Below are 25,685 nucleotides of genomic sequence, written 5' to 3'. Positions count from 1 at the left end.
GTGTCTCTCTCTCTCTCTCTTACAGTAAGAGCAGGCTAACAAGCTAATGGTATTTCTGTAAGGAGAGAGGATATTTAATACACAAACTCCGGACCCATGATATTAGTTGAGAAGGATTTCTGTCGGCCGATCTGTGATCCCTCCAGGCTGTTGCTGGTGGAGTCAGAGTCAGATGGAGCTGCACGGCTCTGGGCTGCTGACATCAGCAGCTTTCGTGTCCCAGCTGAAAGCACACACGCAGGTCCACTCTGCAGCCCATAAATCAGCAACACAAATCTAATGTGCAAATATTGATGATGTGTTGCAAACTTCATCCAACGCCACATGCAGCTGCACAATCGCTATGTACCTCCACCACTGAATTACTGTGAAGGCACATCCTTTTTACATTTAGTCATTTATCCAACGCTCTTATCCAGAACGACTTACAGTAAGTACAGGGACATTCCCCCCGAAGCAAGTAGGGTGAAGTGCCTTGCCAAAAGACACAACGTAATTTGTACAGCCGGGACTCGAACCGGCAACCTTCAGATTACTAGCCCGATTCCCTAACTGCTCAGCCACCTGACTTCTTTCATTTTGTCAAATGCTTTTGTCATGGCTTATTCTTCCGTGAGGACCAAGAGAGTTTTCTACCAGAAGGAAAAGGACATGGCAGATGTCTGAGAGGGTGAGTTTAAGAGAGGGAGAGGAAAGAGGAGGGGAGACAAGGAGAATCTGTGCTTGTGCCTTCAACAATCCGACTGGTCCTCCATGGGTGTGCTGAATCCTAACTGGGTATAAATAGAGAGCTACAGCAGAAGAAGTGTGAGATTGATCCACACAGCTATTGGCAGTAATGTAAGGCTATAAAAGGAGCTATGTGGATTGAAACAATGTAATGAATATATTCACGTCAATACTCATTTATGCAGCTGATTGGCATACATTATTCATCCTTCGTCCAATTACTTAAAGTGTGACAGAGTGGAGATAAAACAGCAGCCTCCAAAGGTTATACACACCCACACACCAACACACACACCAACACAATAAATTAGATTGGTTACTTTGTTTAGGCATTGTTGCTGGAAAATCACAATACCGTGTCAATCTGAAAGATAACCTGCCCTTCAAGGTGTTTACTAACCATGACTGTGTGTGTGTGTGTGTGTGTGAGAGAGAGAGAGAGAGAGAGAGAGAGAGAGAGAGAGAGAGAGAGAGAGAGACTTGGACTTTCTCCACACGTGAATTGCAAATCTCAAACTTTACAGAGGAAAATTAAGAAAATAATAAATAAAAATTACCAAACACTATGGAGGGCAATGTATATTCTGGAACATGTTCACATGCACCTGTACAGATCCACAAAACACACACAGACGCACACACATGACGTCATGGTGAGTAATTCTATTGGCAGTGAATGAAGCCCATGCCTCCATCACACTGAGTCATCTGGTATCTGGGACCTACTGCAGCATAATTGAATCAAAGAGAGTAATGAAGAGTCACAGGGCACCATCAGGCCTTGGTATGGGTCATCTCATACAAACCTCACACACACACACATATGCACACGCACGCACACATCAAGTGGTATAAATAGTGCACTAAGTAATTGAGTTAGTGAAATTCAGTTTCATACAGCAGACAGAACAACGCAGGGGTGAGGCGGCGGAGGGGCCAGGACACTAGCGTACTGTGAGCGATGTGGACGTCAGCCCCGCACAACACACGCGCCCACAACGAAACACCTTCTCCCATCTGCAGCCCCTGCATCTCTCCCATGCGGTGCAGTCGTGTCTTCGCTCTCTGCTCCTTCCACAGCTCTGTCTGTGGAGCACAGACCCTCTGGTAGTTTGACTGTAATCCTCTTAGCCGCATGTGGGTGAAGATAGTGCATGCCTCTCCCCAGTCCCTGTACTGGGCTGAGCCAGGCTGTAGGAGGGGTTCAAAGAGAGAGCAGATAGCAGCTGGCCTCTGACAGACAACTGTAGATCAAAGTCATCTGAAACAAGCAACCTACCAAGACCGTGTAGAGAGCCTCAAGATGTGGGTTATGTCATCCGGACTTGAAAGGGAGAGGATCGTGTGCGTGGGCGTCAGTACACGCACGTCCAAAACCGACAGTTGAAGGGTTTCGGATCAGAATCAAACACTTGATTCAAAACAAGTTTTTGTTGCAGATCTCTCCAGGAAGACTTGCAGTCCACAGAAGTGGCTAAATCCCACTTGGGTGTCTCATGGCATTTTATTGGTGACACTGTAGGAGGAGACATGGGGTAATACAGACCTGCAACTGCAGCCATTTTTACAGTGCTGTAGGTCAAACTCCTGGCTGTTTCCTGTTGCCTCCTGAGTTACTCTATCTCAACCTGGATCAGATGACAGCAAGCCTCTGTGGCTGAGGCTTGTAGAGACACACAGAGCGAGCCAGCATCGATCCTCACATCCTCAGCTCAAAGAGGTCCTCAGACAGATAGACACACAGCCAGACAGGCACCACAGAGACCTCATCTAAGCTGTCTCATCTTCACTTTACTTCTCTTGGACTTAAGTCAATTGTTTTAACTCTGGCTGTTTTAACTCTGGCTTTAAATCGGGCTGAAAGATGACAGATAACAAGCTTGAGGATATCTCCCTTAATTCTGTAATTGACTCATGCATTCATTCAGGAACACACACAAAGTATTAGTCATTCAGCTCCTTATTTGGATATTGACTTTGACTCTCAATCATATTTACCAGGTCAGCCTCTCGACCCCTGGGCTGGGCCCGGTGCACATGACAGGCTGGAGATCACTGCGTTTTATAGATCAGCTTCTGTAGCTCTGCTCCAATCACATTAGCTCCAGACAAATGGAGCTCAGTAGATGCCTAAAACACAATTTATGGGATTTATTTATTTGGAAACTCAAACTCAATCTTGATGCAAGGGGAACACAAAACAGCCATCAATTGCAGGATGCTGGTAATTGAATGAGGTCACTTCCTGTTTGATAATTTAATGAGGTCTGAAAGGGTAGCGCCAATGGCTTGCCAGGGGTGGATGGTGTGTTTGTGTTTTAGGGTCTAGAGAGTAGGACTCCTGGTGCATAAAAATGTATGACTCAGTGGTCCTTCTCAAACAAGTATTAATAATTGGGGCAGGTTACAGTGTTACCTCCCCTGAGCCGTCTACTGAGCCCATGTAATAAAATACACATCCATCATGAAATGCAGCAGCATTCAAGCATACTCCAATGATCTTGTTTTTGTATGACAGCTTCGATTGTTACATGAGGACACATTTGACTGTAGAGGAGGGGAGAGAGAGGAGACAGAAACAAAGAGAGATGTTGTCTATGCAACCTTTAGCAACCACAAAAAGTATTTCCCCCCCAAAATAATCCGCGGGCAGATGCTATTCTTTACACACAGGCGAGAGTGAGGGAGATATTACACACATAGAGACCAGAAAGAAAGAGGCCAAGCGAGGGAAAACAAATAGAAAATGGTTTGTGAGTGGCTTTTTAGCAAGTCGGGCTCATCGGATGTTTGGTTGATGATCGTATATCTCTCTTTGTGAGTGCCTGTGAGGACCAGAGAGCTCTTGTCTATCTGGCGAGCGTGGCCACGTGTCATCTGTCATGATTTGCTGTGGCCTGTGCGGCTCTTTGCTCTGCTGTCTGTGTTGGGATATTAAAAGCAGTTCCTGTAATTACTGCTGCAGATAATCACTACTTCGCCTAAATGATTAATACACAGTGGAAGCATCATCAATATTTATTTTCTCTCTCTCCCTCACACACACACAGACAGACAGACACACACACACACACACATACAGAAACTCACACTCTTCAACTGCATAAACTTACATCAATAATTAAGCAAGGTTTCAGCTCTGAACATGACAGGGTGAATGCAAATTGTTTTAAGGGTAAGTACGTGTAATTTAATGTGTCTTGTGGTAAATGATCTGATAATGATGTCAATTAATTAGCTTGTTTCTTTACTAAAGTGAAATGTGTGTACTCCAGTGATTATACCAAGAAGATACTCTTACCCTAGTGAACAATAAATCTCAGATTTTATTTTCCTAATAATTGATGTTTGAACAGGCTGGTATGACACTTAACATTACTTGATTCATACATTGTTTATGGTGTTCAGAGATAGAATGCTAGCTGTACAGTATGTTTAAGTGCACTTCTTGTTACTGGCAAAGAAAACAACAGTATTTTGACATAACTGTAAGTTGTTTGGACTGACATAGCTTATGTATTTGATGGTTATAACGATCTGAGTGCTAGCAGAGAGCATTCATGCTTCATTAGCTGAGCTGACAGTCAGCAGGAGCAGAACTGTCAGTTGAGACAGGAAGGGCTCTTGTTAGGGAACGCCCTGCATGCTAATGCTAATGATGGTGTAAAATGGAGTCAGGGGTCTCACTGGGGCTGTTCATCAGCGATATACAATGGGCTAGGCTCATTCGTATTCTCTCACTTCACAGCAAAAATTAATATTATATACACACACTCGTAACGCCCTCTAGGAATGTCTCATCTCAAACTCATTTACCTGTGAAATAGATCTGTCTTTTCTCTCACCCTTCTTACCTTCCACTCCCTTGTTCAGCCCCTTTCTATTTCTCCTTTTTTTCCTTTCCTTTCCCACCTCCTCTCTATCCCTCTCTCCATCCATACCAAACAACCTTTTTGCCCGTCGCCTGCCAATCAAGCTCTTTTTCTATTGTTCACAATTTCCACAATCCTGTTGCCCAGCCCCTCTTCTCACTTCACTCTCCACCCCTCCTTCTCCCTGTCCCTCCCTTCTCCGTATGTCTCTGCTCTCTCTTGTGTCCTCCCCCCCCCCCCCTTGCTCCTTCAGCCCAAGCCCATAGCGTGTTGCATGGCCTATTGCCATAGTAACAGACAGCCATGACAGGTGGAGATAGCAGGTAGGGCAGTGATGCGTAAGGCCCGCTGGGACACAGAGGACTCTCCGCTGAATGAGTAGGAGCAGAGCACACTCTCCCGGCCCGAGTGACCCCCCATGTTGAGTGGACCATTTGGAATGTTCAAGCCTCGAGGGTGTTTTATTGCTTTGTGCTACTTTATGTGGCATATTTAATTTTTCCCCACAGTACGGTTGACGGATGGACGCATACAAAAATGTACGGCCACGCGTGTTGCCTGTGTACATCCCATATGTTGCACTGACTGTCATAAAATCGACACAAACAGCATCTTGGGGTGCAATTCTGATGCCGCTCTGTGTTCACACAGCCATCTAATGGCCATTGCTCCACATTTTATGTGTTTCGTGCCACCTCAAGTTAGATTTGCATAGATTTTTGCAAGACGTTTGTCACCGAGTAGATGAGTGTGTCGAGATCAGCGATGTCTTACTTTCAGTATTTAGTTTCCAAAACCATAACTCTTTTTAGACCATCAATTGGATGGATGCATTAGTGGAGATTGCAGTGCCACCGGACAAAGACTCGCCGGCACAACGTCCGTAGTGCCAATGGGACATGACATTACAAAACAAAAAACCTATTCATTTTCTAAAGCAGATCAGTTATAAATAAAACTCATTGCCAACTGCATGTCATTCATTGAAACGTGAAATTATTCCACCCACATGGTTGAGCCAGTTTAATTGACTTCCAGATAATTTACATGAGCAATACAAAATCCATGTTGCCCAGAGAGTTAGATTGCCCCGGAGTAACTATGTATACTTGGGGGTGTTAGAATAGACCCCTGTGGGTCCCGTCTGTGGTTACAAAATCTTGGCCCATGTTTAAAAATAATCAAATGAATACACAGGAAACAGAATAGCACTGTGACTGTGGTCTGGGAAACAAATGTATCCAATCCTCTTTTGCCTGCTCGAATCCCCTTTACCTCCAGTATTCCGACCTGCTTCAGACTACTGCAGCATGCTAATCCAACACAGACAGCATGTCCAATACTGTATTGGACATGCTAACAAGACACACACACACGTGTCAACATATTGTGGTCAGCTGGTACAAAGTAAATGCAGGGGCATTTGATTCCATGCAGCCGTGATACAGATGAACACACGCACCATGTTCACTCTGCCCAGTCACCAGGTTCCTCTGCATCTCTGACTGTTCCACTGCAGAACCATCCCATTGTTCACCACAGTCCCACTCATGTGGGATAGAGAGAGGTGGACACACCAGGAGAGGAGAGCTGAATAAAGGTGGAGCGACCATATTCTTTACCTCCAGTTGGGAGGTGACAGGGCACCTCCTGCAGTACTGGTTTAGAAATAGTCCAGAAGATATAGAGGAGATGGAGATGGTTAGAAAAACAGAGAGAGAGAGAAAGAGGATGACATTGAGAAAGACAAAAAGGGACAGACGGAGAGAGAGACAGAGAGAGAGAGAGAGAGAGAAAGAGAGAGAGAGAGTGAGTAATGGAGAAAGAGAGAATATAAGGAACACTCACCATGAGAAGACAGACAGCAGATTCAGGCATGAGTTGGATTGCCATGTTGACGACTTGCTGAAGAGACCCCCCCTCTTCTTTCCTTCACGTCTGCTTCCTCGTCCTCAAAGACTCCGAGATGTCAGGCTGCTTTGTGTGGACCCTCGTAGTAACCCCCCCACCCCCTCCGTCCAAGTGTCTGTTAGTCCTTCCTTTCTCTCCCCCCTAAACAGATGTGCCTGCTTGTCTTTAATCTCCCCAGCACCTCTCTCAAGACCCTCCCCAGTCTCCAATGTCTGTCAGACTACTCTGAGCAGGTCACTTCCACTCTTGCTTCCTCTCTTTGATCTCGGTGTAACTAAGACGCCCACCGCCTCTCCACTTTTAACGCACACACATGCCGTAGACTCCCCTTACCCAGACCCACTGAGACACCAAACCTCTGCAAAAAGGACACCCACCTCCCTCCCTCCCCTCTCCTCTACTCTCCTCTCCTGGTCCGAAACAAAAAAGACAGTCAGGCTGAGAGTCTCCTTTCTCTTTCCCCTCACTACTCCTCTTCAGTCCCCTTGCTCTGTTCTCAGTCCCTCTGCTCTTTCACAAGGCTCTGCTCTCTCTCTCTCTCTCTCTCTCTCTCTGTCTCTCTCTCTCTCTCTGCTCCCGAAGTCCTGGTCCCCAGGCTTGGAGTGCTCCTTGCTGCAGCCCCTCACAGCCTCCTCACGCGGACATCCAGGCTGCTGCTGCAGTGGAGACGGTGGACTCACTGGTTTACAGTCACTCTGATCCCTTCTTCACATGCAAAGCATGACACCGGGAGAGAAAAAAAGAAGAAAAAGAAAAAGGAAGAGCGAGGGGAAAGAAAGAAAGAGAGGAAGAGAGAAAGGCGCAGAGAGTGAGCATACGGTTACAAGAGAGATGGAGAGAGAGATGGAGCAGGAACCAGAGTGTCACTGGTGAGAGATTTTCTTGCTGAGCAGAGAAGGAATGAGGATGGGAGGGGGAGAGCGGGAGAGAGAACGAGGGAGAGAACGAGGGAGAGAGAGAGAGTGCAGACCGCGCCTATCGATGCAGACGGAGGAGATCAGATGCTGCAAAGGAGCCTGGCAGCTGAGTAAACACACCTCAACTCACTTCATAAAAGGTGTGTGTGTGTGTGTGTGTGTGTGTGTGTCTGTGTGTGTGTGTGTGTGTGTCTGTGTGTGAGCACATGGCTGATGAATAATTCAGACAGAAACCATACCAGCCTTGCTTTGTTCTGTGAGTGTCTGTGTGTCTGTGAGAGAGAGTGGTGGTGGTGGGGAGGGACTATTTAGGGGATGTGTGTGGTTGTGAAAAAGGTATAGGTAGTCTACATTATCCTTAGGGAATAAATATGACAGACCAATTATTTACGTGTTAACATTAACGGCTACCAAGCAAGCTGACAATCACATCAGTACGTCATTTATTAATGTAGCTAAAAAATGGTTTGCTAGCCTAACTAATGTTTCTGCTCAAATGTTTAGATAGCTAGCTAGTGATAGCGAGCGACTTTTACCGTGTGAGTTACTAGATAAACCTTACCTTCATAGTTGTTGATGTTGCTCGAAACATAACATCTGTATCCCTTTTCCCTCTTGCTTGAAGGACATCAACCTAGAATCCGATGTACATAGTTAATTGTCATTTTGGGAAGATAACCTGAAAAACTGCATTGTGTGTGCAAGAACTAGCTGTAAAGTAACGGCTAGCTGCCGGAAGTTGTTAACCTGGCTAATGCAATATGCGTCGGAGTTTTCTGCCGAGTTTATCTCGAGTTATACAAAGTTAGATGCTACCTACCAGCTAATCATCATTGACATCACCAGCAGCCTCCCATCCGTCTTCCAGATTTTTGCACCCAAACATTCCCAGGTATGGTAATCTCACGCCAAACTTTTGACAACATTTGACAGCCCTGCTTTGGTAGGTGGAATATATTAGACATTAGCGAAAGTGCTCACCATGAGATAATCTGTTTCTCTCAAGGCTAATTGGATCCATGCTGGGAGATGAAGCCTGATGACATCAATGCGAAAAACAACACTGAGTGCATGGACTCAAGTTCAAGTCTCAATAAATGGCGGAGGAAAGTAAAAATGTGTGTGGTGTGTTTATGTGCATCTCTGTAAGCACGCATGGTGTGTAATTCTCCTGAACTACATCGCCATCTAGTGGTTCCTAATGGCGCATACACATTACTTCAAGTAAAGAATTGTATTTGCGTGCTTGATATCTGCAAGGCATATTATTGTTATATCACTGTTATAATCATATGTTGAGGATATAAATATACAAATAATAGATATTTATCAAGAGTCTGAGAATATGTGAAGACGTAGAATAGATTTTTCTGTTCAGATAAATAATTGTATCAAGCATAATTGGGGGTCCTAAAACAGCAGTCATACACTTGAATGCTTTTGAAATATGGGCCATTGCGTGTACCTGCGTGCGAGGCCTGAGTCATTTGGTCTGCGGTTTGCTTGTGGATGCAACAGCAGGTGGCATGGTCTTCATTCCCATTGTGCTGAAGGGGCAGCCTAGAAGAGTAAAAGTGTCAAGTGGTTCCACCGGCTTTTTCCTACAGCACAGGAACATGAATAGACAGTGAGCCACACATCGCCTCTACCACTCAGTCTGCAGTCCGGAAGATGCAACGAGAACCTTATTTCATTCGATACTTTCACTCTCAATATTCTGAAGTGTAAGCAAGATGCCACAATGTTGTATAATTTTTAGGCTATATACAATTTTCATAAATAATACATTGCCTGTACATACTTTTTTTTTACGGTAAAGAAATGTAATTTGTGTGTTTGTCCTTCAGTGCACTATTCCCCTCACATGTTAACATGTGACTAATTAAGGTGAAGAAAGAAGAATACACTGTATAGCCACCTACTGGTGGCAGAAGAGATGGCAAAAAGAGGTATATGGGGCCAATGTGTGCAGTCTATGGTGAGAGGAAAGGATGAGAAAGAGTGTGAGAAGCCACGAAGGCAGACAAAGAAAGAGAGACAGAAAGAGAGAGGGGGGAGAGGGAGAGAGAGACTGGGTAAGTAGGTAAGAGGCTTTTCTCTTCAATCCCCCAGTAACTGTCACTAGCAGTCAGTCAGTCACCTGCAGATGATGTTGTTGAGGGCATCCCTAGCAACAGAGCCTCAGTTGCCCTCAGTCAGCCTCAGTCGGTGTTTCAAACCAACATCAGACACACACTCACCAAGCAGCTGTACTGACTGTCAATCTGACATGTCACAACCTCCTAAGGACATTTTTGTATTCCTTTTAAAGTTGGTCAAATCTGTCCAACAATATTTTGCAATTATCCAAAACTAAAACACATGATAAATACAAAAAACGAACACACAGCTGCACTGGTGTACTTCTATAGAAACACATTTGATAAACACACACACACACACTCCCATGGAAGAGGTTCTACTTCAAATGGTATCCTGGGATTTGACATTTGTTTGTCGCTTTCAGTTTGGTTTCCTTGAACACGCACAGCAGACACACACACACACTCACACAAAACACACTCGCACAAACACATATGCACTCACACAAACACACACGCACATACATACGCAGACTGCACCATGGTAATACCAAGTGTGCAGCACATGATAAAGTTATCTTGGCCCCGCCCTCCTGTGCTCCATCCGCACTAGGCCCCCCTCCTCGTGTTTTAATTCCCCCAATCCTCTTTGAGGGAGTGACGTGTGCTGCTGTCAGAAACAGAGTTAAGCTCAGCCAGTTCTAACTGAAGAGACTGGAGACACACGGTGTCTTCTCTGTCTCAGGAGTTTACAGTAGCCTGTCTTACCCACACCTCTGGTTCATCTGACCTAGCTCTGCAGGTCCCCAGGAGGGCTGACACCCCTCCCAGGCTCCCTCTACACTCTCCCTCCTCCAGGGCTTCGACACCAAGCCGACTGGGGAACATCCAACAGACGCATCTCCTCATCTTGCTCTAAATCTCCGGAGTCCCCCCAGCCCTTGTTCCCCCACCCCTCTCTCCGTGTCTCTCTCTCTCTCTCTCTCTCTCTCTCTCTCTCTCTCTCTCTCTCTCTCTCTCTCTCTCTCTCTCTCTGTGTCTCTCTCTCTCTCTCTGTGTTTCTCTGTCTCTCACTGACAGAACTCTGGAAGGGCTTGCAGACAGGGAGGCAGGCAAGGGGACACACCAAAGACGGGCCACAGATTGAGTCATCTGGAGGACTGGCTCAGGTGTAAGGAACCTGTTCCCTTCGACTAGCGACGTGTCGGAGGGTGTGTGTTTGTTCAAACCCTTCTGAACTGCTGTGATCTGCTGGGGGACAGGACATCCAGGGGAAGAAGCCACTTCCGGAGGAGATTTGTTGTGCGTGCGAGTGTGAGCGTGCGTCTGAGGCGACAGTGACCGTGGAGGTAGGAACCCTGGATTTCCCCGAGATGGAGGGTCATGGTTATGACCGCTTTGGGGACGGGGAGAGGGACACCTACCAGATTGACTATCGAAGGATCGTGGGAGATATGGAGCCATCCCGGCCCCGCCTCTCGCTCCGTGATGGAGAGCACCCCCACCCTCCGTATGGACCCTCACCTCACTCCAACCACCATGGGCATGGGCATGAGACGGCAGCACAAAGATACAACGCTACTCGCGTCCAGGCGGGATATGAACCTGAGAGGTCAGTGTTGAAGGAACCAACACGCACACACAGCAGAGAAACCCAGCAACCGAGACTCACTCACTCACACACACAGACACTCACACAGACACAAAGGTTCAACCCACACAAACGTGCTAGGTTTTGGTCCGAGCAGTCTGGCGCTAGACCCTGTTGAGCTAAATCCAGTCATCAAGCTAATCAAGTACCCTTTTGCTTGTGAGTTTGTGGTTCTGTCGAGTAAGCAGTCACTTCCTGAGTAAGTCGACTGGTGGACGTCTTTCAGCTTGTGTTTTCACTCTTCGGTGATGTTGGCTGGCTCTTTATTAAAGCTCCTGAGCTGCTACCTAGACACAGTGACGTCACCAAATCTGCTTACCTGGCCTATGGTTGTCACTTCCTGTCACAGTGAAGTTTCCATTTGCCTGGCTACGTTTTTATAAATTGATTGCTCACGTTAATCACAGGTGGTTATAGTGTCACAGACCAACAGGGAGTGTATTTACAAACACTTTCCTCAGGTGCATCTTTAGTGCCAGACTGAGCGTTATTTTGCAAAGTAACCCTAGTGTATTATATTTGCACCAAACATGAACAGTAAAAGAGTAATGTGGGCAGCAGGGTGGTACATGTTGGACTGTGTGTTGTAGTAATGGGGACATGACCATATCAGTTTCATAAGCAGGAGCTTATGTGACGAGATGTGACAGAGTGGGATTAACAATGCATCATAGCCATAATCTTTATTTTTAAAACTACAAATCCTGGTTGAAAACGACAAGCCCTATGTGTGTGTGTGTGTTTGTGTGTGCGCGCGTGTGTGTGTGTGCGTGTATTGACCGTGTGTACAGCATGGCAGACTACCTGATCAGCGGGGGGACAGGGTACGTACCGGAGGATGGACTGACAGCGCAACAACTTTTTGCCATCGGTGACGGACTCACATACAAGTAAGGTGCCTGTAAAGCCTCATGTTCTGATGTGTTGTGCCATGTGGAGTTTTACAGTAAACATTCACTGTGAAAGCTGTGAGCCATCGGCTTGCTCTTACAGAGAGGATTATTGTGGGAAGGTCAACTTTGTTAGAGCGATGCCCATATGTAATGTGTACCCAGGACGATGTCACATGGTGCTGGTGTATCATCTCGACTGGAAAAGCTTTCAGGGTGGAAGATGTGGGCGTGGGTGAATTGGTTTTGCAGACTAGGTTGAGTGGATGCAGGATAAACCGTTTGGTAATGGCTGAGGTCAGGTGTGAGCAGGCAGGGGATGTGAGAAGGAAACCATCCAGTCCTTTCTCGGAAAAGATTACCACTGCTGATGACTGCTTTGTCTGAAGTCGACCTGTTGACTTCAGTGGTGCAGTTGTTGTTGTTGTTGATTGGAGTTGATTGTCTCTGTGGATGTTGTTTTTCTTGATGTTTATTTTCCTGCTGCATCTCTGTCCTCTGCTCTTCCTTCTCACAGTGACTTCCTGATCCTTCCTGGGTTCATAGACTTCACATCCGATGAAGTAGTGAGTATCCCTGGCTGTGTTTGGGACATCATTGTTTTTGGTCTGCGTGTTATGGTCGCTCAGGACCCCATGCTCAGCCTCTCTGAAGACTATGTCCTTTTTCCCAGCTGACTCATGTGTGAAGACCTGTCCTACTGGCCAATTTACACTGACAGGACCAGAACCATGACATTTGGTTTGGTTCAAGGGGACCCAGGCGTGTGTGTGCGTGTGTGTATGCATCCGTGTGTGTGTGTAAGCATCAACCAGCTTTTTCTTTGAGCATGTTCACACATGCATTCAAGATGAAATCTCGTCCTCTGAGACATACATAACAGTGTCTGTGTGTGTGTGTGTGTGTGTGTGTCTGATTGTCGCGTTATGACTCAGTCCTTTTAAGAAACTTTACCATATTCTTATATATTCCACAACAATCGATACAATTTCCTAATTAGTGGAGTTAGAGCTTCTCAACCTACATTTAAATTTGCTCTCTTTTTTTATTGCAGTCTTGTGATCTCTACAGGGATTATTGATTTCCTGCTGAGGTTACAGTGCCCATTCTGTCTGCTAAGCAACGCAGACCTGCGTCGCCTAACAATTCTCAGAAACAAAGGATGCTAAGCTAGCTCATTGCATACGCAGACTGACCAGGCTTGTCACACTCATAACTGAGTGTGGCATAACTGATGGCTTCAGTAGAACAGGTCCCTAATTTTACTAATATCCACATGCTTTGGAATGACCACAGCAAATGCGTGAAGAGGTGTTTGTCTGCTGTATGTTCATAGGCAACACAGGATCAAAACAAATCATTTCCCACAGAGGCACTGTGTTCAATTGTGCAGATCAACAACAAACATCTGGTTGTGTTTGTGTGTCCGACATGTCATCACCAGGATCTGACCTCGGCCCTGACCAAGAAGATCACCCTGAAGACACCCCTGATCTCCTCCCCCATGGACACTGTCACAGAGTCTTCCATGGCCATTGCTATGGCAGTGAGTACTGTTTTTCATCAATGTGTCTTTGTTGGTACCTGTTGTGGTTTGGATGACTGCCTTTTTTACTTGTTTGTTGACCCGTTGGTTGTTTCTCAGCTCATGGGCGGGATTGGAATCATCCATCATAACTGTACCGCAGAGTTCCAGGCTAACGAGGTCCGCAGGGTCAAGGTGAGGGAGGTTTATTCAGCCCTTTGCAGTCGAAATGAGCAGCTGCGTTTCTGCACGGTTTGACCAGTTTTTTTTCTGTGGTCAGAAATTTGAGCAGGGCTTCATCACAGACCCGGTGGTGATGAGTCCTCATCACACGGTAGGGGATGTGTTCGAGGCCAAGGTACGGCACGGCTTTTCCGGTATCCCCGTTACTGAGACGGGGAAGATGGGCAGCAAGCTGGTGGGTATCGTCACCTCCAGAGACATCGACTTCTTGTCCGAGAAGGACCACGGTAGACCTCTGGAGGAGGTGAGATCAGGCCTGTGTGAGTGCGTGAGTTTGGTCAAAATGTAGTCCCTAAATATCACTGATGATGTGATTTTACTATTTTGTTCAAGGCAATGACCAAGAGGGAAGATTTAGTGGTTGCACCGGCTGGTGTGACATTGAAAGAGGCTAATGATATCCTGCAGCGCAGTAAGAAAGGTAGCTGGCACCAAGGTCACAACTCCACTGTCATATCCTCCAGGTCAGGTGATGAAGATTTGGTTCCTGAGCCTGCTGTGTGTGTGTGTGTGTGATTGACAGGTAAGCTGCCCATCGTCAACGACAGCGATGAGCTGGTGGCCATCATTGCCAGGACAGACCTGAAGAAGAACAGAGACTACCCCCTGGCCTCCAAAGACTCACGCAAGCAGCTGCTGTGCGGTGCGGCCATCGGCACCAGGGAAGACGACAAGTATCGCCTGGAACTGCTCATGCAAGCCGGGGTAGACGTGATCGTTCTGGTGGGTCTGGTTCTCATAAACCTGGGGTTAGGTTGTGGTTGACGTGCAGAAGAGCCCCGCTCCAGTAGATCTTCACGATGCTCCTCCAAGATGAAGGTGGCGGTGTTTAGCTTCAGCAGTTCCATGACCAGCTGTGCACTGTGCTTTTCTCAGGACTCGTCACAAGGGAACTCAGTCTATCAGATCAACCTGATCAACTACATCAAACAGAAGTACCCTGAGCTGCAAGTGGTGGGAGGGAACGGTCAGTCTCCCCCAAGCCCCGCCCCCTCGTCTCACCCCCCCCCCCACCACCACCATCCCCTTCTCTTCTGCTTGTCCTGTGTGTCACTATGGTGACCGACCCGGTCTCCATTGTCTCTCTGTTCTGTGCGCAGTGGTGACTGCCGCCCAGGCCAAGAACCTGATCGATGCCGGCGTAGACGCCCTCCGAGTGGGCATGGGTTGTGGCTCCATCTGCATCACCCAGGAAGGTATGAGACGAGGCGGAGGGGTGAGGAAAGAGAGTCGAAGAGGTGAAACGGGGGTACGGACACGCGGCCTGTGCGACGCCGAGTCGAGCCGAGGGGGGACTGACGGCGTCGTGTTCCTTGTTGTCCCGACACAGTGATGGCCTGCGGGCGTCCCCAGGGCACGTCGGTGTACAAGGTGGCCGAGTACGCCCGCCGTTTTGGCGTGCCCGTCATCGCGGACGGAGGGATTCAGACTGTTGGGCATGTGGTGAAAGCTCTGGCCCTCGGAGCATCTACAGGTGTGTGTTTTTGTTTCCGCATGTATGTGTGTGTGTGTTTGTGAGATGGAGAGAGTGACGGAGTAAGCGGGAGTGTTTGGGTGAAAGAGGCGAAGCAGTGATCCGACCTCCTTCCGCCTTGCACTTCCCTTTTCTTCCCTCTTCCAGTGATGATGGGGTCGTTGCTGGCGGCAACCACCGAGGCTCCTGGGGAGTATTTCTTTTCGGACGGCGTGCGCCTGAAGAAGTACCGTGGCATGGGCTCCTTGGATGCCATGGAGAAGAACAGCAACAGTCAGAAGCGTTACTTCAGGTATAAACTGGGAGGTCAGATGGCTGAGCGGGAATTGGGCTATTAATTGGTTAGGTTGCTGGTTTGATTTCCGGCCATGCCAAATTACATTGTGTCCAAGGGCAAGGCACTTCACCCTACTTGCCTTGGGGGGAATGTCCCTGTACTTACTATAAGTCGTTCTGGATAAGAGCGTCTGCTAAATGACTAAATTACATGGAGAGGGGTGTGGTGGGGTTAGGGGAATTTGAGAGGTGGAGGAAGGGAGGGGTGGAGAGGGAGATTCTCTACAGAAACACCTCGGCATGCTGTTGTACACCTAAGGTGTTCTATGCTTTGGGTAGTGTGCGTTAGCCGTTCTTCTCTGCCTGTGTTGTGTGTGATTAGTGAGGGGGACAAGGTGAAGGTAGCGCAGGGTGTGTCGGGCTCCGTCCAGGACAAAGGCTCCATCCACAAGTTTGCCCCATACCTCATCGCTGGAATTCAACATGGCTGTCAGGATATAGGAGCCAAGAGCCTGTCCATACTGCGGTAAGACTGTGTGTGTGTGTGTGTGTTTCTGTCTGGGTGTCAGTACGAGTGATAGAGTTGCACTGATGTGTGCGGTCCTCTCCCAGGTCTATGATGTACTCCGGGGAGCTGAAGTTTGAAAAGAGGACCATGTCTGCCCAGGTGGAAGGAGGAGTCCACGGGCTCCACTCGTAAGTGTGACTCACGCTCCGGCGTCCCTTCGCCATCCTGTGCTCTGTGCGATCAGCGATCCACCCTGTGGCCTGCGTCTCTCAATGTTTGTGTCCTGTCATCCGCTTGGAATATTTGCTGCTTGTCCTTTCCATGAGGACGGGGTCTCTGTTGGTAGATGCGGCCCCGCAGCCAGTTGCCTCTTTGTATGATGTCGAGTAATCAAGTATAATGATGGTGTCCTCTGTAATGCTATTGCAGTTTGTGCAGACTTGCAGTAAAACTTCAGCTTTGAGTGGCCATGATCCCCCCCTGCCTGTTTTGTTCAAGTCTTCAGCTATGAATTCAACATCAACATGTCTTATCTTCTCTCTTCTCCATATCATGCACACTTTATAGATATTCTTTTTTGCCATGTAAGTACACCATGTACTCCTATCTGCCTCATTCTGCTACAGCCTATTTGATATTTACAGTTACAGTCATAACCAGAATACTACGATCTGATGTATACGTGTTGTCCTGCAGTTACGAGAAGCGACTATACTGAGGCAGGAAGTAAGGCCAGCGCGCGGGGGGCCCCTAATGTGCCCGCTCCCACAACAATGAAGAATAATGGACCGCACCTCTGACTAAACTACAACCACCTGATGGTTCAACCAACTGCTCTCTCTTCTATCTTTGGTGTTTTATAGTATTACACGTGCACACACACACACACACGCACACACACGCACACACACACGCACACACAGTGCTCTATGAGAGATTGTTCCTGTGTGTGGCTGCGTGTACTGGCACATTGCAGAGAGCCAGTCATGTACAGCAAGAGGGACTGTCTGTGTGAATGGAGAACCTCTTCAGTCTGCCCCATGAACGTGGGAGTCATATGAGCCCGATGAACAGCTGTTCTTAAACAGCCTCGGCTCGTTTAGTTTGGGTCACCCCCCCCTCCCCACCCCACCCCTCTTCCCCCAGCCCCAATCCCCAGAGTTCAATGAGTATCTCAGCCCTGTACACTTGTGGGACAGTGATGCCATGCTTTGTCGCTGTCCACTAGGACAGCTGTGCACAACTCTGGATAGCCTTGCACTGTGAGCTAGGTCTCCGCTGTGCCTAGAGGTAGCCTTGTTTATGAACGTATAGCAGAGATCTCTAAAGAGAGAGTAGAGCTTAGGAGATCAAAGCTAGGCATTAGCCTTAAAATCAGGGATCTATTAAACCAGAGCGCCTTACAACAGAAAGGTAGTCTAAATACTATAAGTCAACGTCTGTTATCTTATTCTTCAATCTTATGGCAGTGTTGGGAATAAGTGGCAGAATGTGGTTAGTTGACCAATTAGTTTATCCTGAAATTGTATACTGTAACGTATCATTTGTGGGTGTTAGGAACATGTTGTGTGCATTGAACTCACTAACGTTTAAGGAATAGGAAATGAAAAAATAAACATTTATGATATAAATTATTTGTTTGATCTGGATTTCCAGTTTTTTCTTTGTTGGATACATTGCAAATCATTGAAAGCCAACTGCACTCTCAGGCTTTTAAATCTTAAATACAACATCCTTGTAAAGAGGAACAGGTTTGTTAAACTAGTACTTCCATGTTAGTGGGACCTTTATATTTTCAACAGAAAAATTGATTCTCAAAAATAAATAAAAGTTAAATAAATAAATAAAATTTAATAAATAAAAGTAAAAGCTAAAATGAAGCTAAAAACTGGATTATGATATTTCTATAATGACCAGGGAGTGACACCTTTAGCACCGTCAAAGAACATTACAAAGCAGCCTAAACTAGATTCTATGCGATTACAAAGCACTACTGAACAGCAACAAACCACTCTAAAGGCATTACATTACAAGAATAATTGAGTTTGTTGGAAATGTAGCCTTTTAAAAAACACTCACAAAGCAGGCAAATTCACCTTTAACCTTTGAGTTTGTACTTTAAGTGTACATTTTTATTTTTACTTGAGTTATGAGGGTACAGAACTGTTAAATAAAAACAGTGGTTTTACACTTAAGCATCCTATATTTATTCTTACCGACATATCCATAATGTCCCCTTTTGTAGAGCATTTACGAGACCATTTTAAATCACAATGTAGCATATTATTTACAGAGCATTTTGTATGGCATCAAACGGGCACAGCAGCAGTATGCATGTTTTACGAAAGCAATTAGAAAATAACCTGATTTGTTTTAACAACAACACGGATAATCAAATCTGCACATCATAACAGCAGTATACATACCACTGGATGTATTCCATATTGTAAAGATAGAAGTACTTGCAGAAATTTGGCAGTTCAATCCAGTACACTATTTTCAATGGCATAATGCCCATGTTTTTCCAGTAGATGGCACTAGAGTTTCACTTGTGTTACAGAAAGCAGTCTGTGCAGCTTCAACAGTGCAGAGAGGGTCGGGAACAAGCCCCCACGCCTTGCTCCTCAGCTGTGTGTCATCTGGCTGCAGGCTTGAGAAAAAGGCCCCAAAGGATCTTGGGGATATTGCATTTCCGTTTTGGCACCCAACTTGTCCCGGTAATTTTATTCTATAAAATCTATTCAATAAAATTCTATATATTCAAGTCAAAATATCCCGAAACATTCCCCAGATAAATCCTGGTCTTATTGCAAGTCTTTCATTTGTTGTACTTTTATGCTATTAGGTTGTCAGCTTTTGTTGGCTTCACTAATGTTGTTGTGTTGTGCACCCTAGGACCAACTTGGTACTATATAAAGTACCCCCGCTTGAATGTGCTTGCTGGGAACACAACTCAGTCGGAGTTTGAGAGCGTCAGTATAGAATCTATGGACATAAAATGGTGCCAATGGCTCTTAATGTATACGTCTCTAAAAGGCTTTATATGACTGGTGATCAATAGAAAGAAAGCCAAATGGGGACAAACCTTCAACATCAATTGATGTTTCAGTTACAAACCCAGCATTTAATTTTGCAGACTCACAATCATTCTCGATTGTTTGTTTCTGGAACTAGCTAGCACTACTATAACATGATTAGGCTTGTCTCAAGTTTCACTGAGGCATTTCATCCACCCCATTAATAAATATTTATGAGCAAATCCCCATCTTTTCACCAGAAAGAGAGTAAAATTGGCAAATGTCGTTGCCATTTAAATCTAACTTCCTATAGGTCAATAGTATCACTACACACACTCAGAGAGTCTATCTGTCTACACACGTTGATGAACTCTGCCTGGACAGCCAGGTCTCGCTCCAGCTGCCTGCTCTCACTCAGGTGCTCAGTCCCCGCAAGTCTGCCCTCTCCCCGGCTGTGCTGGGAGGCCGAGCTGAGGGTGCGGTAGCGTCTGTGGTGCGGCATGTGGGGGATGGACCGTGGCAGGCTGCTCTGGGGGAGGTGCTGCCCCCTGGTGGCTCGGGGGCAGAAACGACTCTTCACTTTATCAATGGGACTAGAACACAGTCCTTGGGATGAGCTGCTCAGAGAAGCCTGGCCCACAGAGCTGGCATTACTTCCCTTCCATCCACAGGGGTCAGGGGATCCCGGAGTTCTGTTGTGGTCTGGCTGAGGGAGCCGCGACCCGGACATGGAGTCATCCTGGTCCACGTCTCCACAGGAGGAGGTGCGGTAGAGGGGACTACTGGCCGAGTGGGGGCCTGGGTATGAGTCTCCCTGGCTGGGGGAGGTTAGTGAGAGGCTGGAGGAGGCATGGAACAGCCTAGGAGGGCTGAAGAGACTATGGGGGAAGAGAGTTTCACTGAACAGGGCTTGGTCTATGCTGCGGGACAGGTTGATGGGAGAAGGGGGACGCAGGTCCACAGTAGAGTCACTGTAAAGAGTGGCACTGTCCAGGGAGAAGTGCGAATCAACCCCATCTCTGGGTCTTGCTGGGGGGCTGGGAGGGTTGGGGAGGAGTGGGGGTATGGAGCTCCTGGTGTGGCTGGGATTGGAGGGCAAGCCTGGCCCATTCTGAGGGGGGTCCGCCAGCGAGTAGAGGGAGGTCTTCTGACGGGCTCTTAGTGATGACTTCACAGACCACCAGCTTGTCCTGCTGGGACAGGGCCCAAGGGTAGTGTGGGGGGAGGTTGGGGGACTTGTTCTCCGCCCGAGGAGAGAGATTGGGCCCCGTTGAGGGGGAGACACAGGGCAGTCGCGACCAGGACCCCGGTCGAGGGTTTGATGTCGTCCTCGAGGAAGAGCTAGTGTGACATAAAAGAGGCTGTGCCCCAATGAGCGAAAGAGACAGACACACCCCCACCTCGCAGAGTCTGCAGCCCATCTGGTAGCCCCACCAGGGCCAGGGCTGGAACCCCGCCCCCGCACTGACCCCACCCAGTCCCAGGGCATGCAGTATCCCATACAACTGCAGCCCTCCGCACCCCATCAAACAGAGGGCAGCCCCCACCCCCGCCCCCGCCGCCTTACCCCACTCCCCCACCTCTGCAAATGGACACCTAGCGGGTGGGCCAATCTCGGGAGACCCCCCTTCCTCGCCGGTGTCCCTCAGCTGGTAGATGTGCGTGTTGTCGGCCCGCACGTGGCAGTAGAAGAGGAGGTAGGAGCAGGAAAGGAGGAGGCACAGGGACACAAACAGGCCCTGGGGGAGCAGGAGCAGGGCAGGGAGGCTGGGGAGGAGCTGCAGGAGGCCCACACAGCCCAGGGAGGCGCAAAAGTGGAGCAGGGAGAGGCCGAGCAACAGACAGGGCCGGGGCGGGGTCGACAGGGGGACGGAGAGGGAGAAACGGAGGGAGAGGCGCATGCGCGAGCGCTGAGAAAGGAGGATGAAGGAGAGAGAGAAGGCGGAGGTGAGGCAGGCTAGCGGGAGCTCAGACAGAAGAAGAGAGCCCAGGAGAGGAAGGCGGTCCTGGTGACTGTAGGCGTCATAGAGGAGAGAAAAAGCTCGGACTCCCCCAGTGGCCAGGAGGAGCAGGTGCAGGACGGTGAAATAGGGGCTGCCGGCGGGGCAACGCAGGGGCAAGCCTAACAAGCAGAGGACAGAGATCAAACCGAACCCAGCGAACACAGAACCCAAGCCATAGACGTGAGCCTCCCAGGCCAATCCCCATGTGGCCATGGCAGAGTTCCAATCAGAATACAGAGGCACAAAGAGAGGAGGGATCAAAACCAGAGAAGGATGCAGGGGTTGCTTGGATGTGATGTCGTCTGGGTCCACTGGGCTCAGGGGTTGATCAGACGTGTTGCTGGGTGGGGTAAGGGAGCTCACGTTCCAGTCAGGGGAATCAGATGTTTCATTGGTTTCCGGGTCCCACCACTCTTCATTCGAAGACCTACCTGTGAAAACGAGACAAAGATGGTGGAAATGTGTGTGAGATCATGACCTTAGCAGAGAACAGAAGACCCATGAGAATGAGCGAGTGTTTCAGTGTGAATACTTCCAATAACAGCTAAGACACCAAACATTCAACATTCAATGATAACATATCCTGATCTCTGCTCATATGTGTTTATCTCCACAGGTCCATCTAACCAACTCTGCTTTCCGCCAGTGTTTATCTTAAGTATCTTATATTTTCATGAACTGGGCAATCAGCATGCTCTGATAGATTGTTGGATTGTTAGATACATGATCGGCATGGCAACTAATTGCCATTGGTAATGTGGTTGATTGATTCATGGTTCCTCTGATTGGATGGCCCTTAGCCCACTATCCGTCTGGATAATAAAGCTTGCACACACTTACACAAGGTACAGAGGATGGATTGGTGGAGTGTCCTAAAACTATTACCATGCACACATGCATGCCATTGAATATGAAGGCAAGAGAGAGGAAGAAAGAGAGACTGAAGTGTATAACATGAGTTGATCCATTATAGAACAACTGGCTTGGAACTGGGAATCTCTAACTGGGTCAAACAGAGAGAGAGAGTGTGTAGAGGGACAGAGAGACAGGGGGGAGGGAGAGTGTATGGATAGATTAGGTTGTATTGACCTTTTTGCTGCACTGAACTATTTTTCATTCTACACTATTTCTAACGTTACATGATGTTTTGCATGTGTGCGAACGTATTTCTTTGTAGCAAATCATCCTTGCGTAACAGATGTACACAAATACCCATGGCAGACCCCATACCTAAGTCTAGTGTGTTTATATTTGAGTCTGTGTGTGTGTATAAGCATTTGTGTTCTGGTTGGTGAAGTGGGGGAAGGGGGATATGACAGACAGACAGACAGATAAACAGGCAGACAGACAGGCAGGCAGGCAGATAAACAGGCAGGCAGACAGGCAGGCAGGCAGACAGGCAGGCAGGCAGACAGACAGTGTAGTCCACCCCCTCAGACCTCTTCCACCCTGCGTGCCTCTGAATGTACCTCTCATCCTGCTTCTAGAATCACTGGCCTCCCGTCTGTCATGTCAGGCCTTCAAATGTGTGCTTTTATTACACGGTCTGACAGGACATCGGAGAGGACCACAGTACACTACATAGAACAAGAACTGTAACTGCTTCCTGTTATGTAGGGCACAGGAGGAGCAGTGTGGAAGAGATGGGGAGACAGAAAAAAAGAGATGAAGAGAAAAGGGAAAGGGAGCTATACAAGTGAAAAAGGAGGATAGAGAGAGAGGAGATCCTGGTAACTGTGTTGCAAACTGCTCTATGAATGTAAAACAGTTGTACTTGCCAGCAGAATACATATCACAAACACTGCAGTACAAAACAGCACACTAATTATGTGTTGTTTACTGCTATTTCCCAGAAGCCAACCTCAAACAGAAACAAGACAAGCTCTGCGGTTTCCATAAAAAGCATCGCAGAATCATCGTCCATCATTTAAAGATGTGGAGGGGGGGGGGGGTGTTAAACTGGGCCAGTGCTTCCACAGATGGGGGAGGGGAGTGGTGGTGGAGAGCACCATACCTTTTTCTTTCCCCGTGCTGTTACTCCCCGTGTTTGAGAAGTCCTTTGTAAAGTTCAGGAATCCCTTTCCAGTGTCCTCTACCGTGGGTGCTGACGCCCCCGGCTCCTCTGTTAGGCTGTCTGATTGGTCAACAGGTGGTTTAGCCTTGTCTGTCATTGGAGGGGTAAGGAGAAGGGGCTTGGAGGGGGCAGGGGTGGGCGGGCCTTCCCTTGACACTCCAGTTGATGGTAAAGGGGAGGAGTTTGAGTTTGGGGTGCTCCCTGTCTGGACCAGGCTGGAAAGAAGGAGTGATGAAGAACTTCCGGAAACCTCTTTCTGCATGACTGGGAGAGTCGAAGGGTTTTGTCCTAATATGCCTGTGGTATTCCTCTTGGTTGTCCCACGTCCGGGTGCTTGAGTAAAGTGGGGTTCCCTGTCCCTGGATAAAGTCCCTGGTGGAGGATAGGAATCTGTCTGTGAGGTCATACCTTTGTCTGTTGAACCAGGGATTTCTGATGGTCTTTCACCAGGAAAGGAACTTGTTGGCCACTCTGAGATATCTGCCGTATCAGCGTATTCACCAATAATTCCTCTGAACTCGTCTGTGGCATCCTTCCAGATAAAATCCTCTGAGGTTGGAGTCAACCAAGCCATAGGCACTGGCAGAGAGTCCACCATTTTGGTTCTCACTGGGAGAACTACAGAAGCCTGCGTGGGCCACACTGGGGGGTTTAACATTCCGGCAAGATTGTCTTCCTCTGCATCAGTGATTTGCAGTGGTGTGTCCGTGGCGTCCTCTCTAGTGAGGGCCAGAGCAGGGTGGGCGAGGGAGAGCAGAAGAGACCATGTCCACAGGGCAGTCATGGTGGAGAAGCTGGACACAACACTGAACAGTTACATGTTGTGTGTGGATGTCATTTTCCTATTACATGGTGGCCTCAGGTCCTGAACATGTCTGGTTCAGCTCATCTGCGGGAGGGAAAAAAAACTGAGATCAGGAATTTGTCCACTTATGCCCAACCATGCTACAATGTTCCAATACCTCTCAAACATACAACTATATACATGTTTTGTCTTGCAAAACGCACACACACACACAGCAGGCTAGAATTCAGCAATGCATGGTAAATCATTCATTTCTACCATCTTCTGTCCTCTCTCTTTCTTTCTTTTTTTTCTGGTCTGATTGAGAGCTCCTCCTGTCTCATAAATCCCCGCACATTGCCGCAGTCTGCTGTCTCTCTCTCTCTCACATGCCGCTGTGCACATTGCTGCTGTTATTCTCGGTAGTGCTGTGTTCTCTTGTACTCACTGTGGAAAGCGTCGTTCCCTCTCCATGGGACCACAGGCACATGGGACAAACTCCCACCAGTCAAGTCCAGCACTGCGGCTGCAAAGACCCAGCCGCCTCTTTGAGCCTCGATCCAACCTCCTCCTCTTCTCAGCAGCAGGGTAACAGTCTTACTGGGTATCTCTCACCTCTCTCTCTCTCTCTCTCTTTCTCTGTCTCTCTATCTCTCTTTGTCTCTCTCCCGCTCCGTCTCTCTCCTGCTCCGTCTCTCTCCTTACACCTCACTGAGCAAATTATTCATCAGAAAGGGGAGAGGGCTGGTGTTATGGGATGGTTCAAAAAAATTGATTGTGCACGCACACACGCACCCAGCCATCCACACACACACAGACACAAACACAGAGAGAGATCAGATCAATAAATAGTATTTGAAGGGGGGGTGGGTCCTTTAAAGGTTGTACAAACCAAGACACAGTGCTAGGCTAGAAGCACACTCTAACAATATACATTATGAAATAGTATAGAGAGAAATTGCATAAATCTCAGCATGTAACATTCAGAGATATATAGTACGTAATATACTGTAGTACTTTTAGGCTATAGAACTGTATATTTCTTTGCTTCAGTTGATTTTGGGGCTTATTTGGTAGAAACCTTTGCCACACTGGTCAGTGTGTAGTTAGTGTGTATCAACAGAGAGAGTGTGTGTTTCAGTTCTTGTTAACATGATATTCTAATGAGTGAGGCAATGTTGCCGATTGCCATTCACATGACTCTCTATCCCTGTTGGTGATGGGTCATCACTGATGGCCTGCTACAGCAACATCTTCAGAGATCTGTCCTCTTTCACAGTGTTCTGTACTATCAGCCGCCCCCCCAACCCCCCCCCCCCCCCCACACACACACACACTCACCTCCTCAGTCCTAATCTTCTCCACATCTCCTCACATCTCTGCTCAACCTACACTACCACCACCACTCTGCCCCCCTCCCATGTTGTCAAGACTGATGGTTGTTCATTTCCCAGTGGGGGAAGTCCAGACCCATGTCCTAATTCAATTCCTTATTGGCTGCCTTTAAAATAGATTCTGTTCCACATTTCGTTTAAAGGCTGCGCAGAGTAAAGTAAGAGGCATTAAAACTGATTGGTTACATATTTTCCATTCAAATGTGCCTGTGGATTATTAATGAAAAGGATGAGGAACCAATCAGTATACTTGAAACTTTACTTCAATAAAGTGCAGTGTGTACTCGGCACCAACAAAAATATAGTTTTATTGTTTAAAAGTAAATTTCTCCATGA

General features: G+C 47.6%; 2 protein-coding genes across 4 annotated transcripts; one reads left to right on the top strand and one right to left on the bottom strand.

Annotated features, from left to right (window-relative positions):
- Window positions 1-10,553: 10,553 nt before the first annotated feature.
- LOC146258988 (inosine-5'-monophosphate dehydrogenase 1b-like) lies at window positions 10,554-17,711 on the top strand. 3 transcript variants are annotated; one of them, XM_084672790.1, is made up of 16 exons: window positions 10,554-11,122; window positions 11,953-12,051; window positions 12,569-12,617; window positions 13,496-13,597; window positions 13,697-13,771; window positions 13,857-14,063; window positions 14,153-14,240; window positions 14,343-14,542; window positions 14,696-14,786; window positions 14,920-15,015; window positions 15,150-15,293; window positions 15,441-15,585; window positions 15,952-16,095; window positions 16,182-16,265; window positions 16,645-16,661; window positions 16,774-17,711. In XM_084672790.1, the coding sequence occupies exons 1-16, from the start codon at window positions 10,884-10,886 to the stop codon at window positions 16,875-16,877; spliced, it is 1,884 nt and encodes a 627-aa protein (XP_084528916.1). In that variant the 5' UTR covers window positions 10,554-10,883; the 3' UTR covers window positions 16,878-17,711. The 3 variants fall into 3 exon arrangements, with proteins under 3 accessions (XP_084528916.1, XP_084528918.1, XP_084528917.1); XM_084672792.1 differs by having other exon boundaries at window positions 14,920-15,057; XM_084672791.1 differs by lacking the exon at window positions 16,645-16,661 and having other exon boundaries at window positions 16,774-16,881.
- A 463-nt stretch (window positions 17,712-18,174) lies between these two features.
- LOC146258987 (proline-rich transmembrane protein 4-like) lies at window positions 18,175-25,290 on the bottom strand. Its single transcript, XM_084671337.1, is given in 4 exon segments — window positions 18,175-20,227; window positions 20,229-21,528; window positions 23,112-24,060; window positions 24,404-25,290. Coding segments are annotated over 3 exon segments (2,970 nt in total). The 5' UTR covers window positions 23,956-24,060; window positions 24,404-25,290; the 3' UTR covers window positions 18,175-19,401.
- Between the last annotated feature and the right edge of the window lie 395 nt (window positions 25,291-25,685).

Source organism: Hypomesus nipponensis, chromosome 14 (assembly GCF_054491055.1).
Source record: "Hypomesus nipponensis isolate SF chromosome 14, ASM5449105v1, whole genome shotgun sequence".
NCBI classification, from domain to species: domain Eukaryota; kingdom Metazoa; phylum Chordata; class Actinopteri; order Osmeriformes; family Osmeridae; genus Hypomesus; species Hypomesus nipponensis.
Note: the sequence above shows the minus strand (reverse complement) of the source record. Positions and strands in the feature narration are given on the sequence as shown.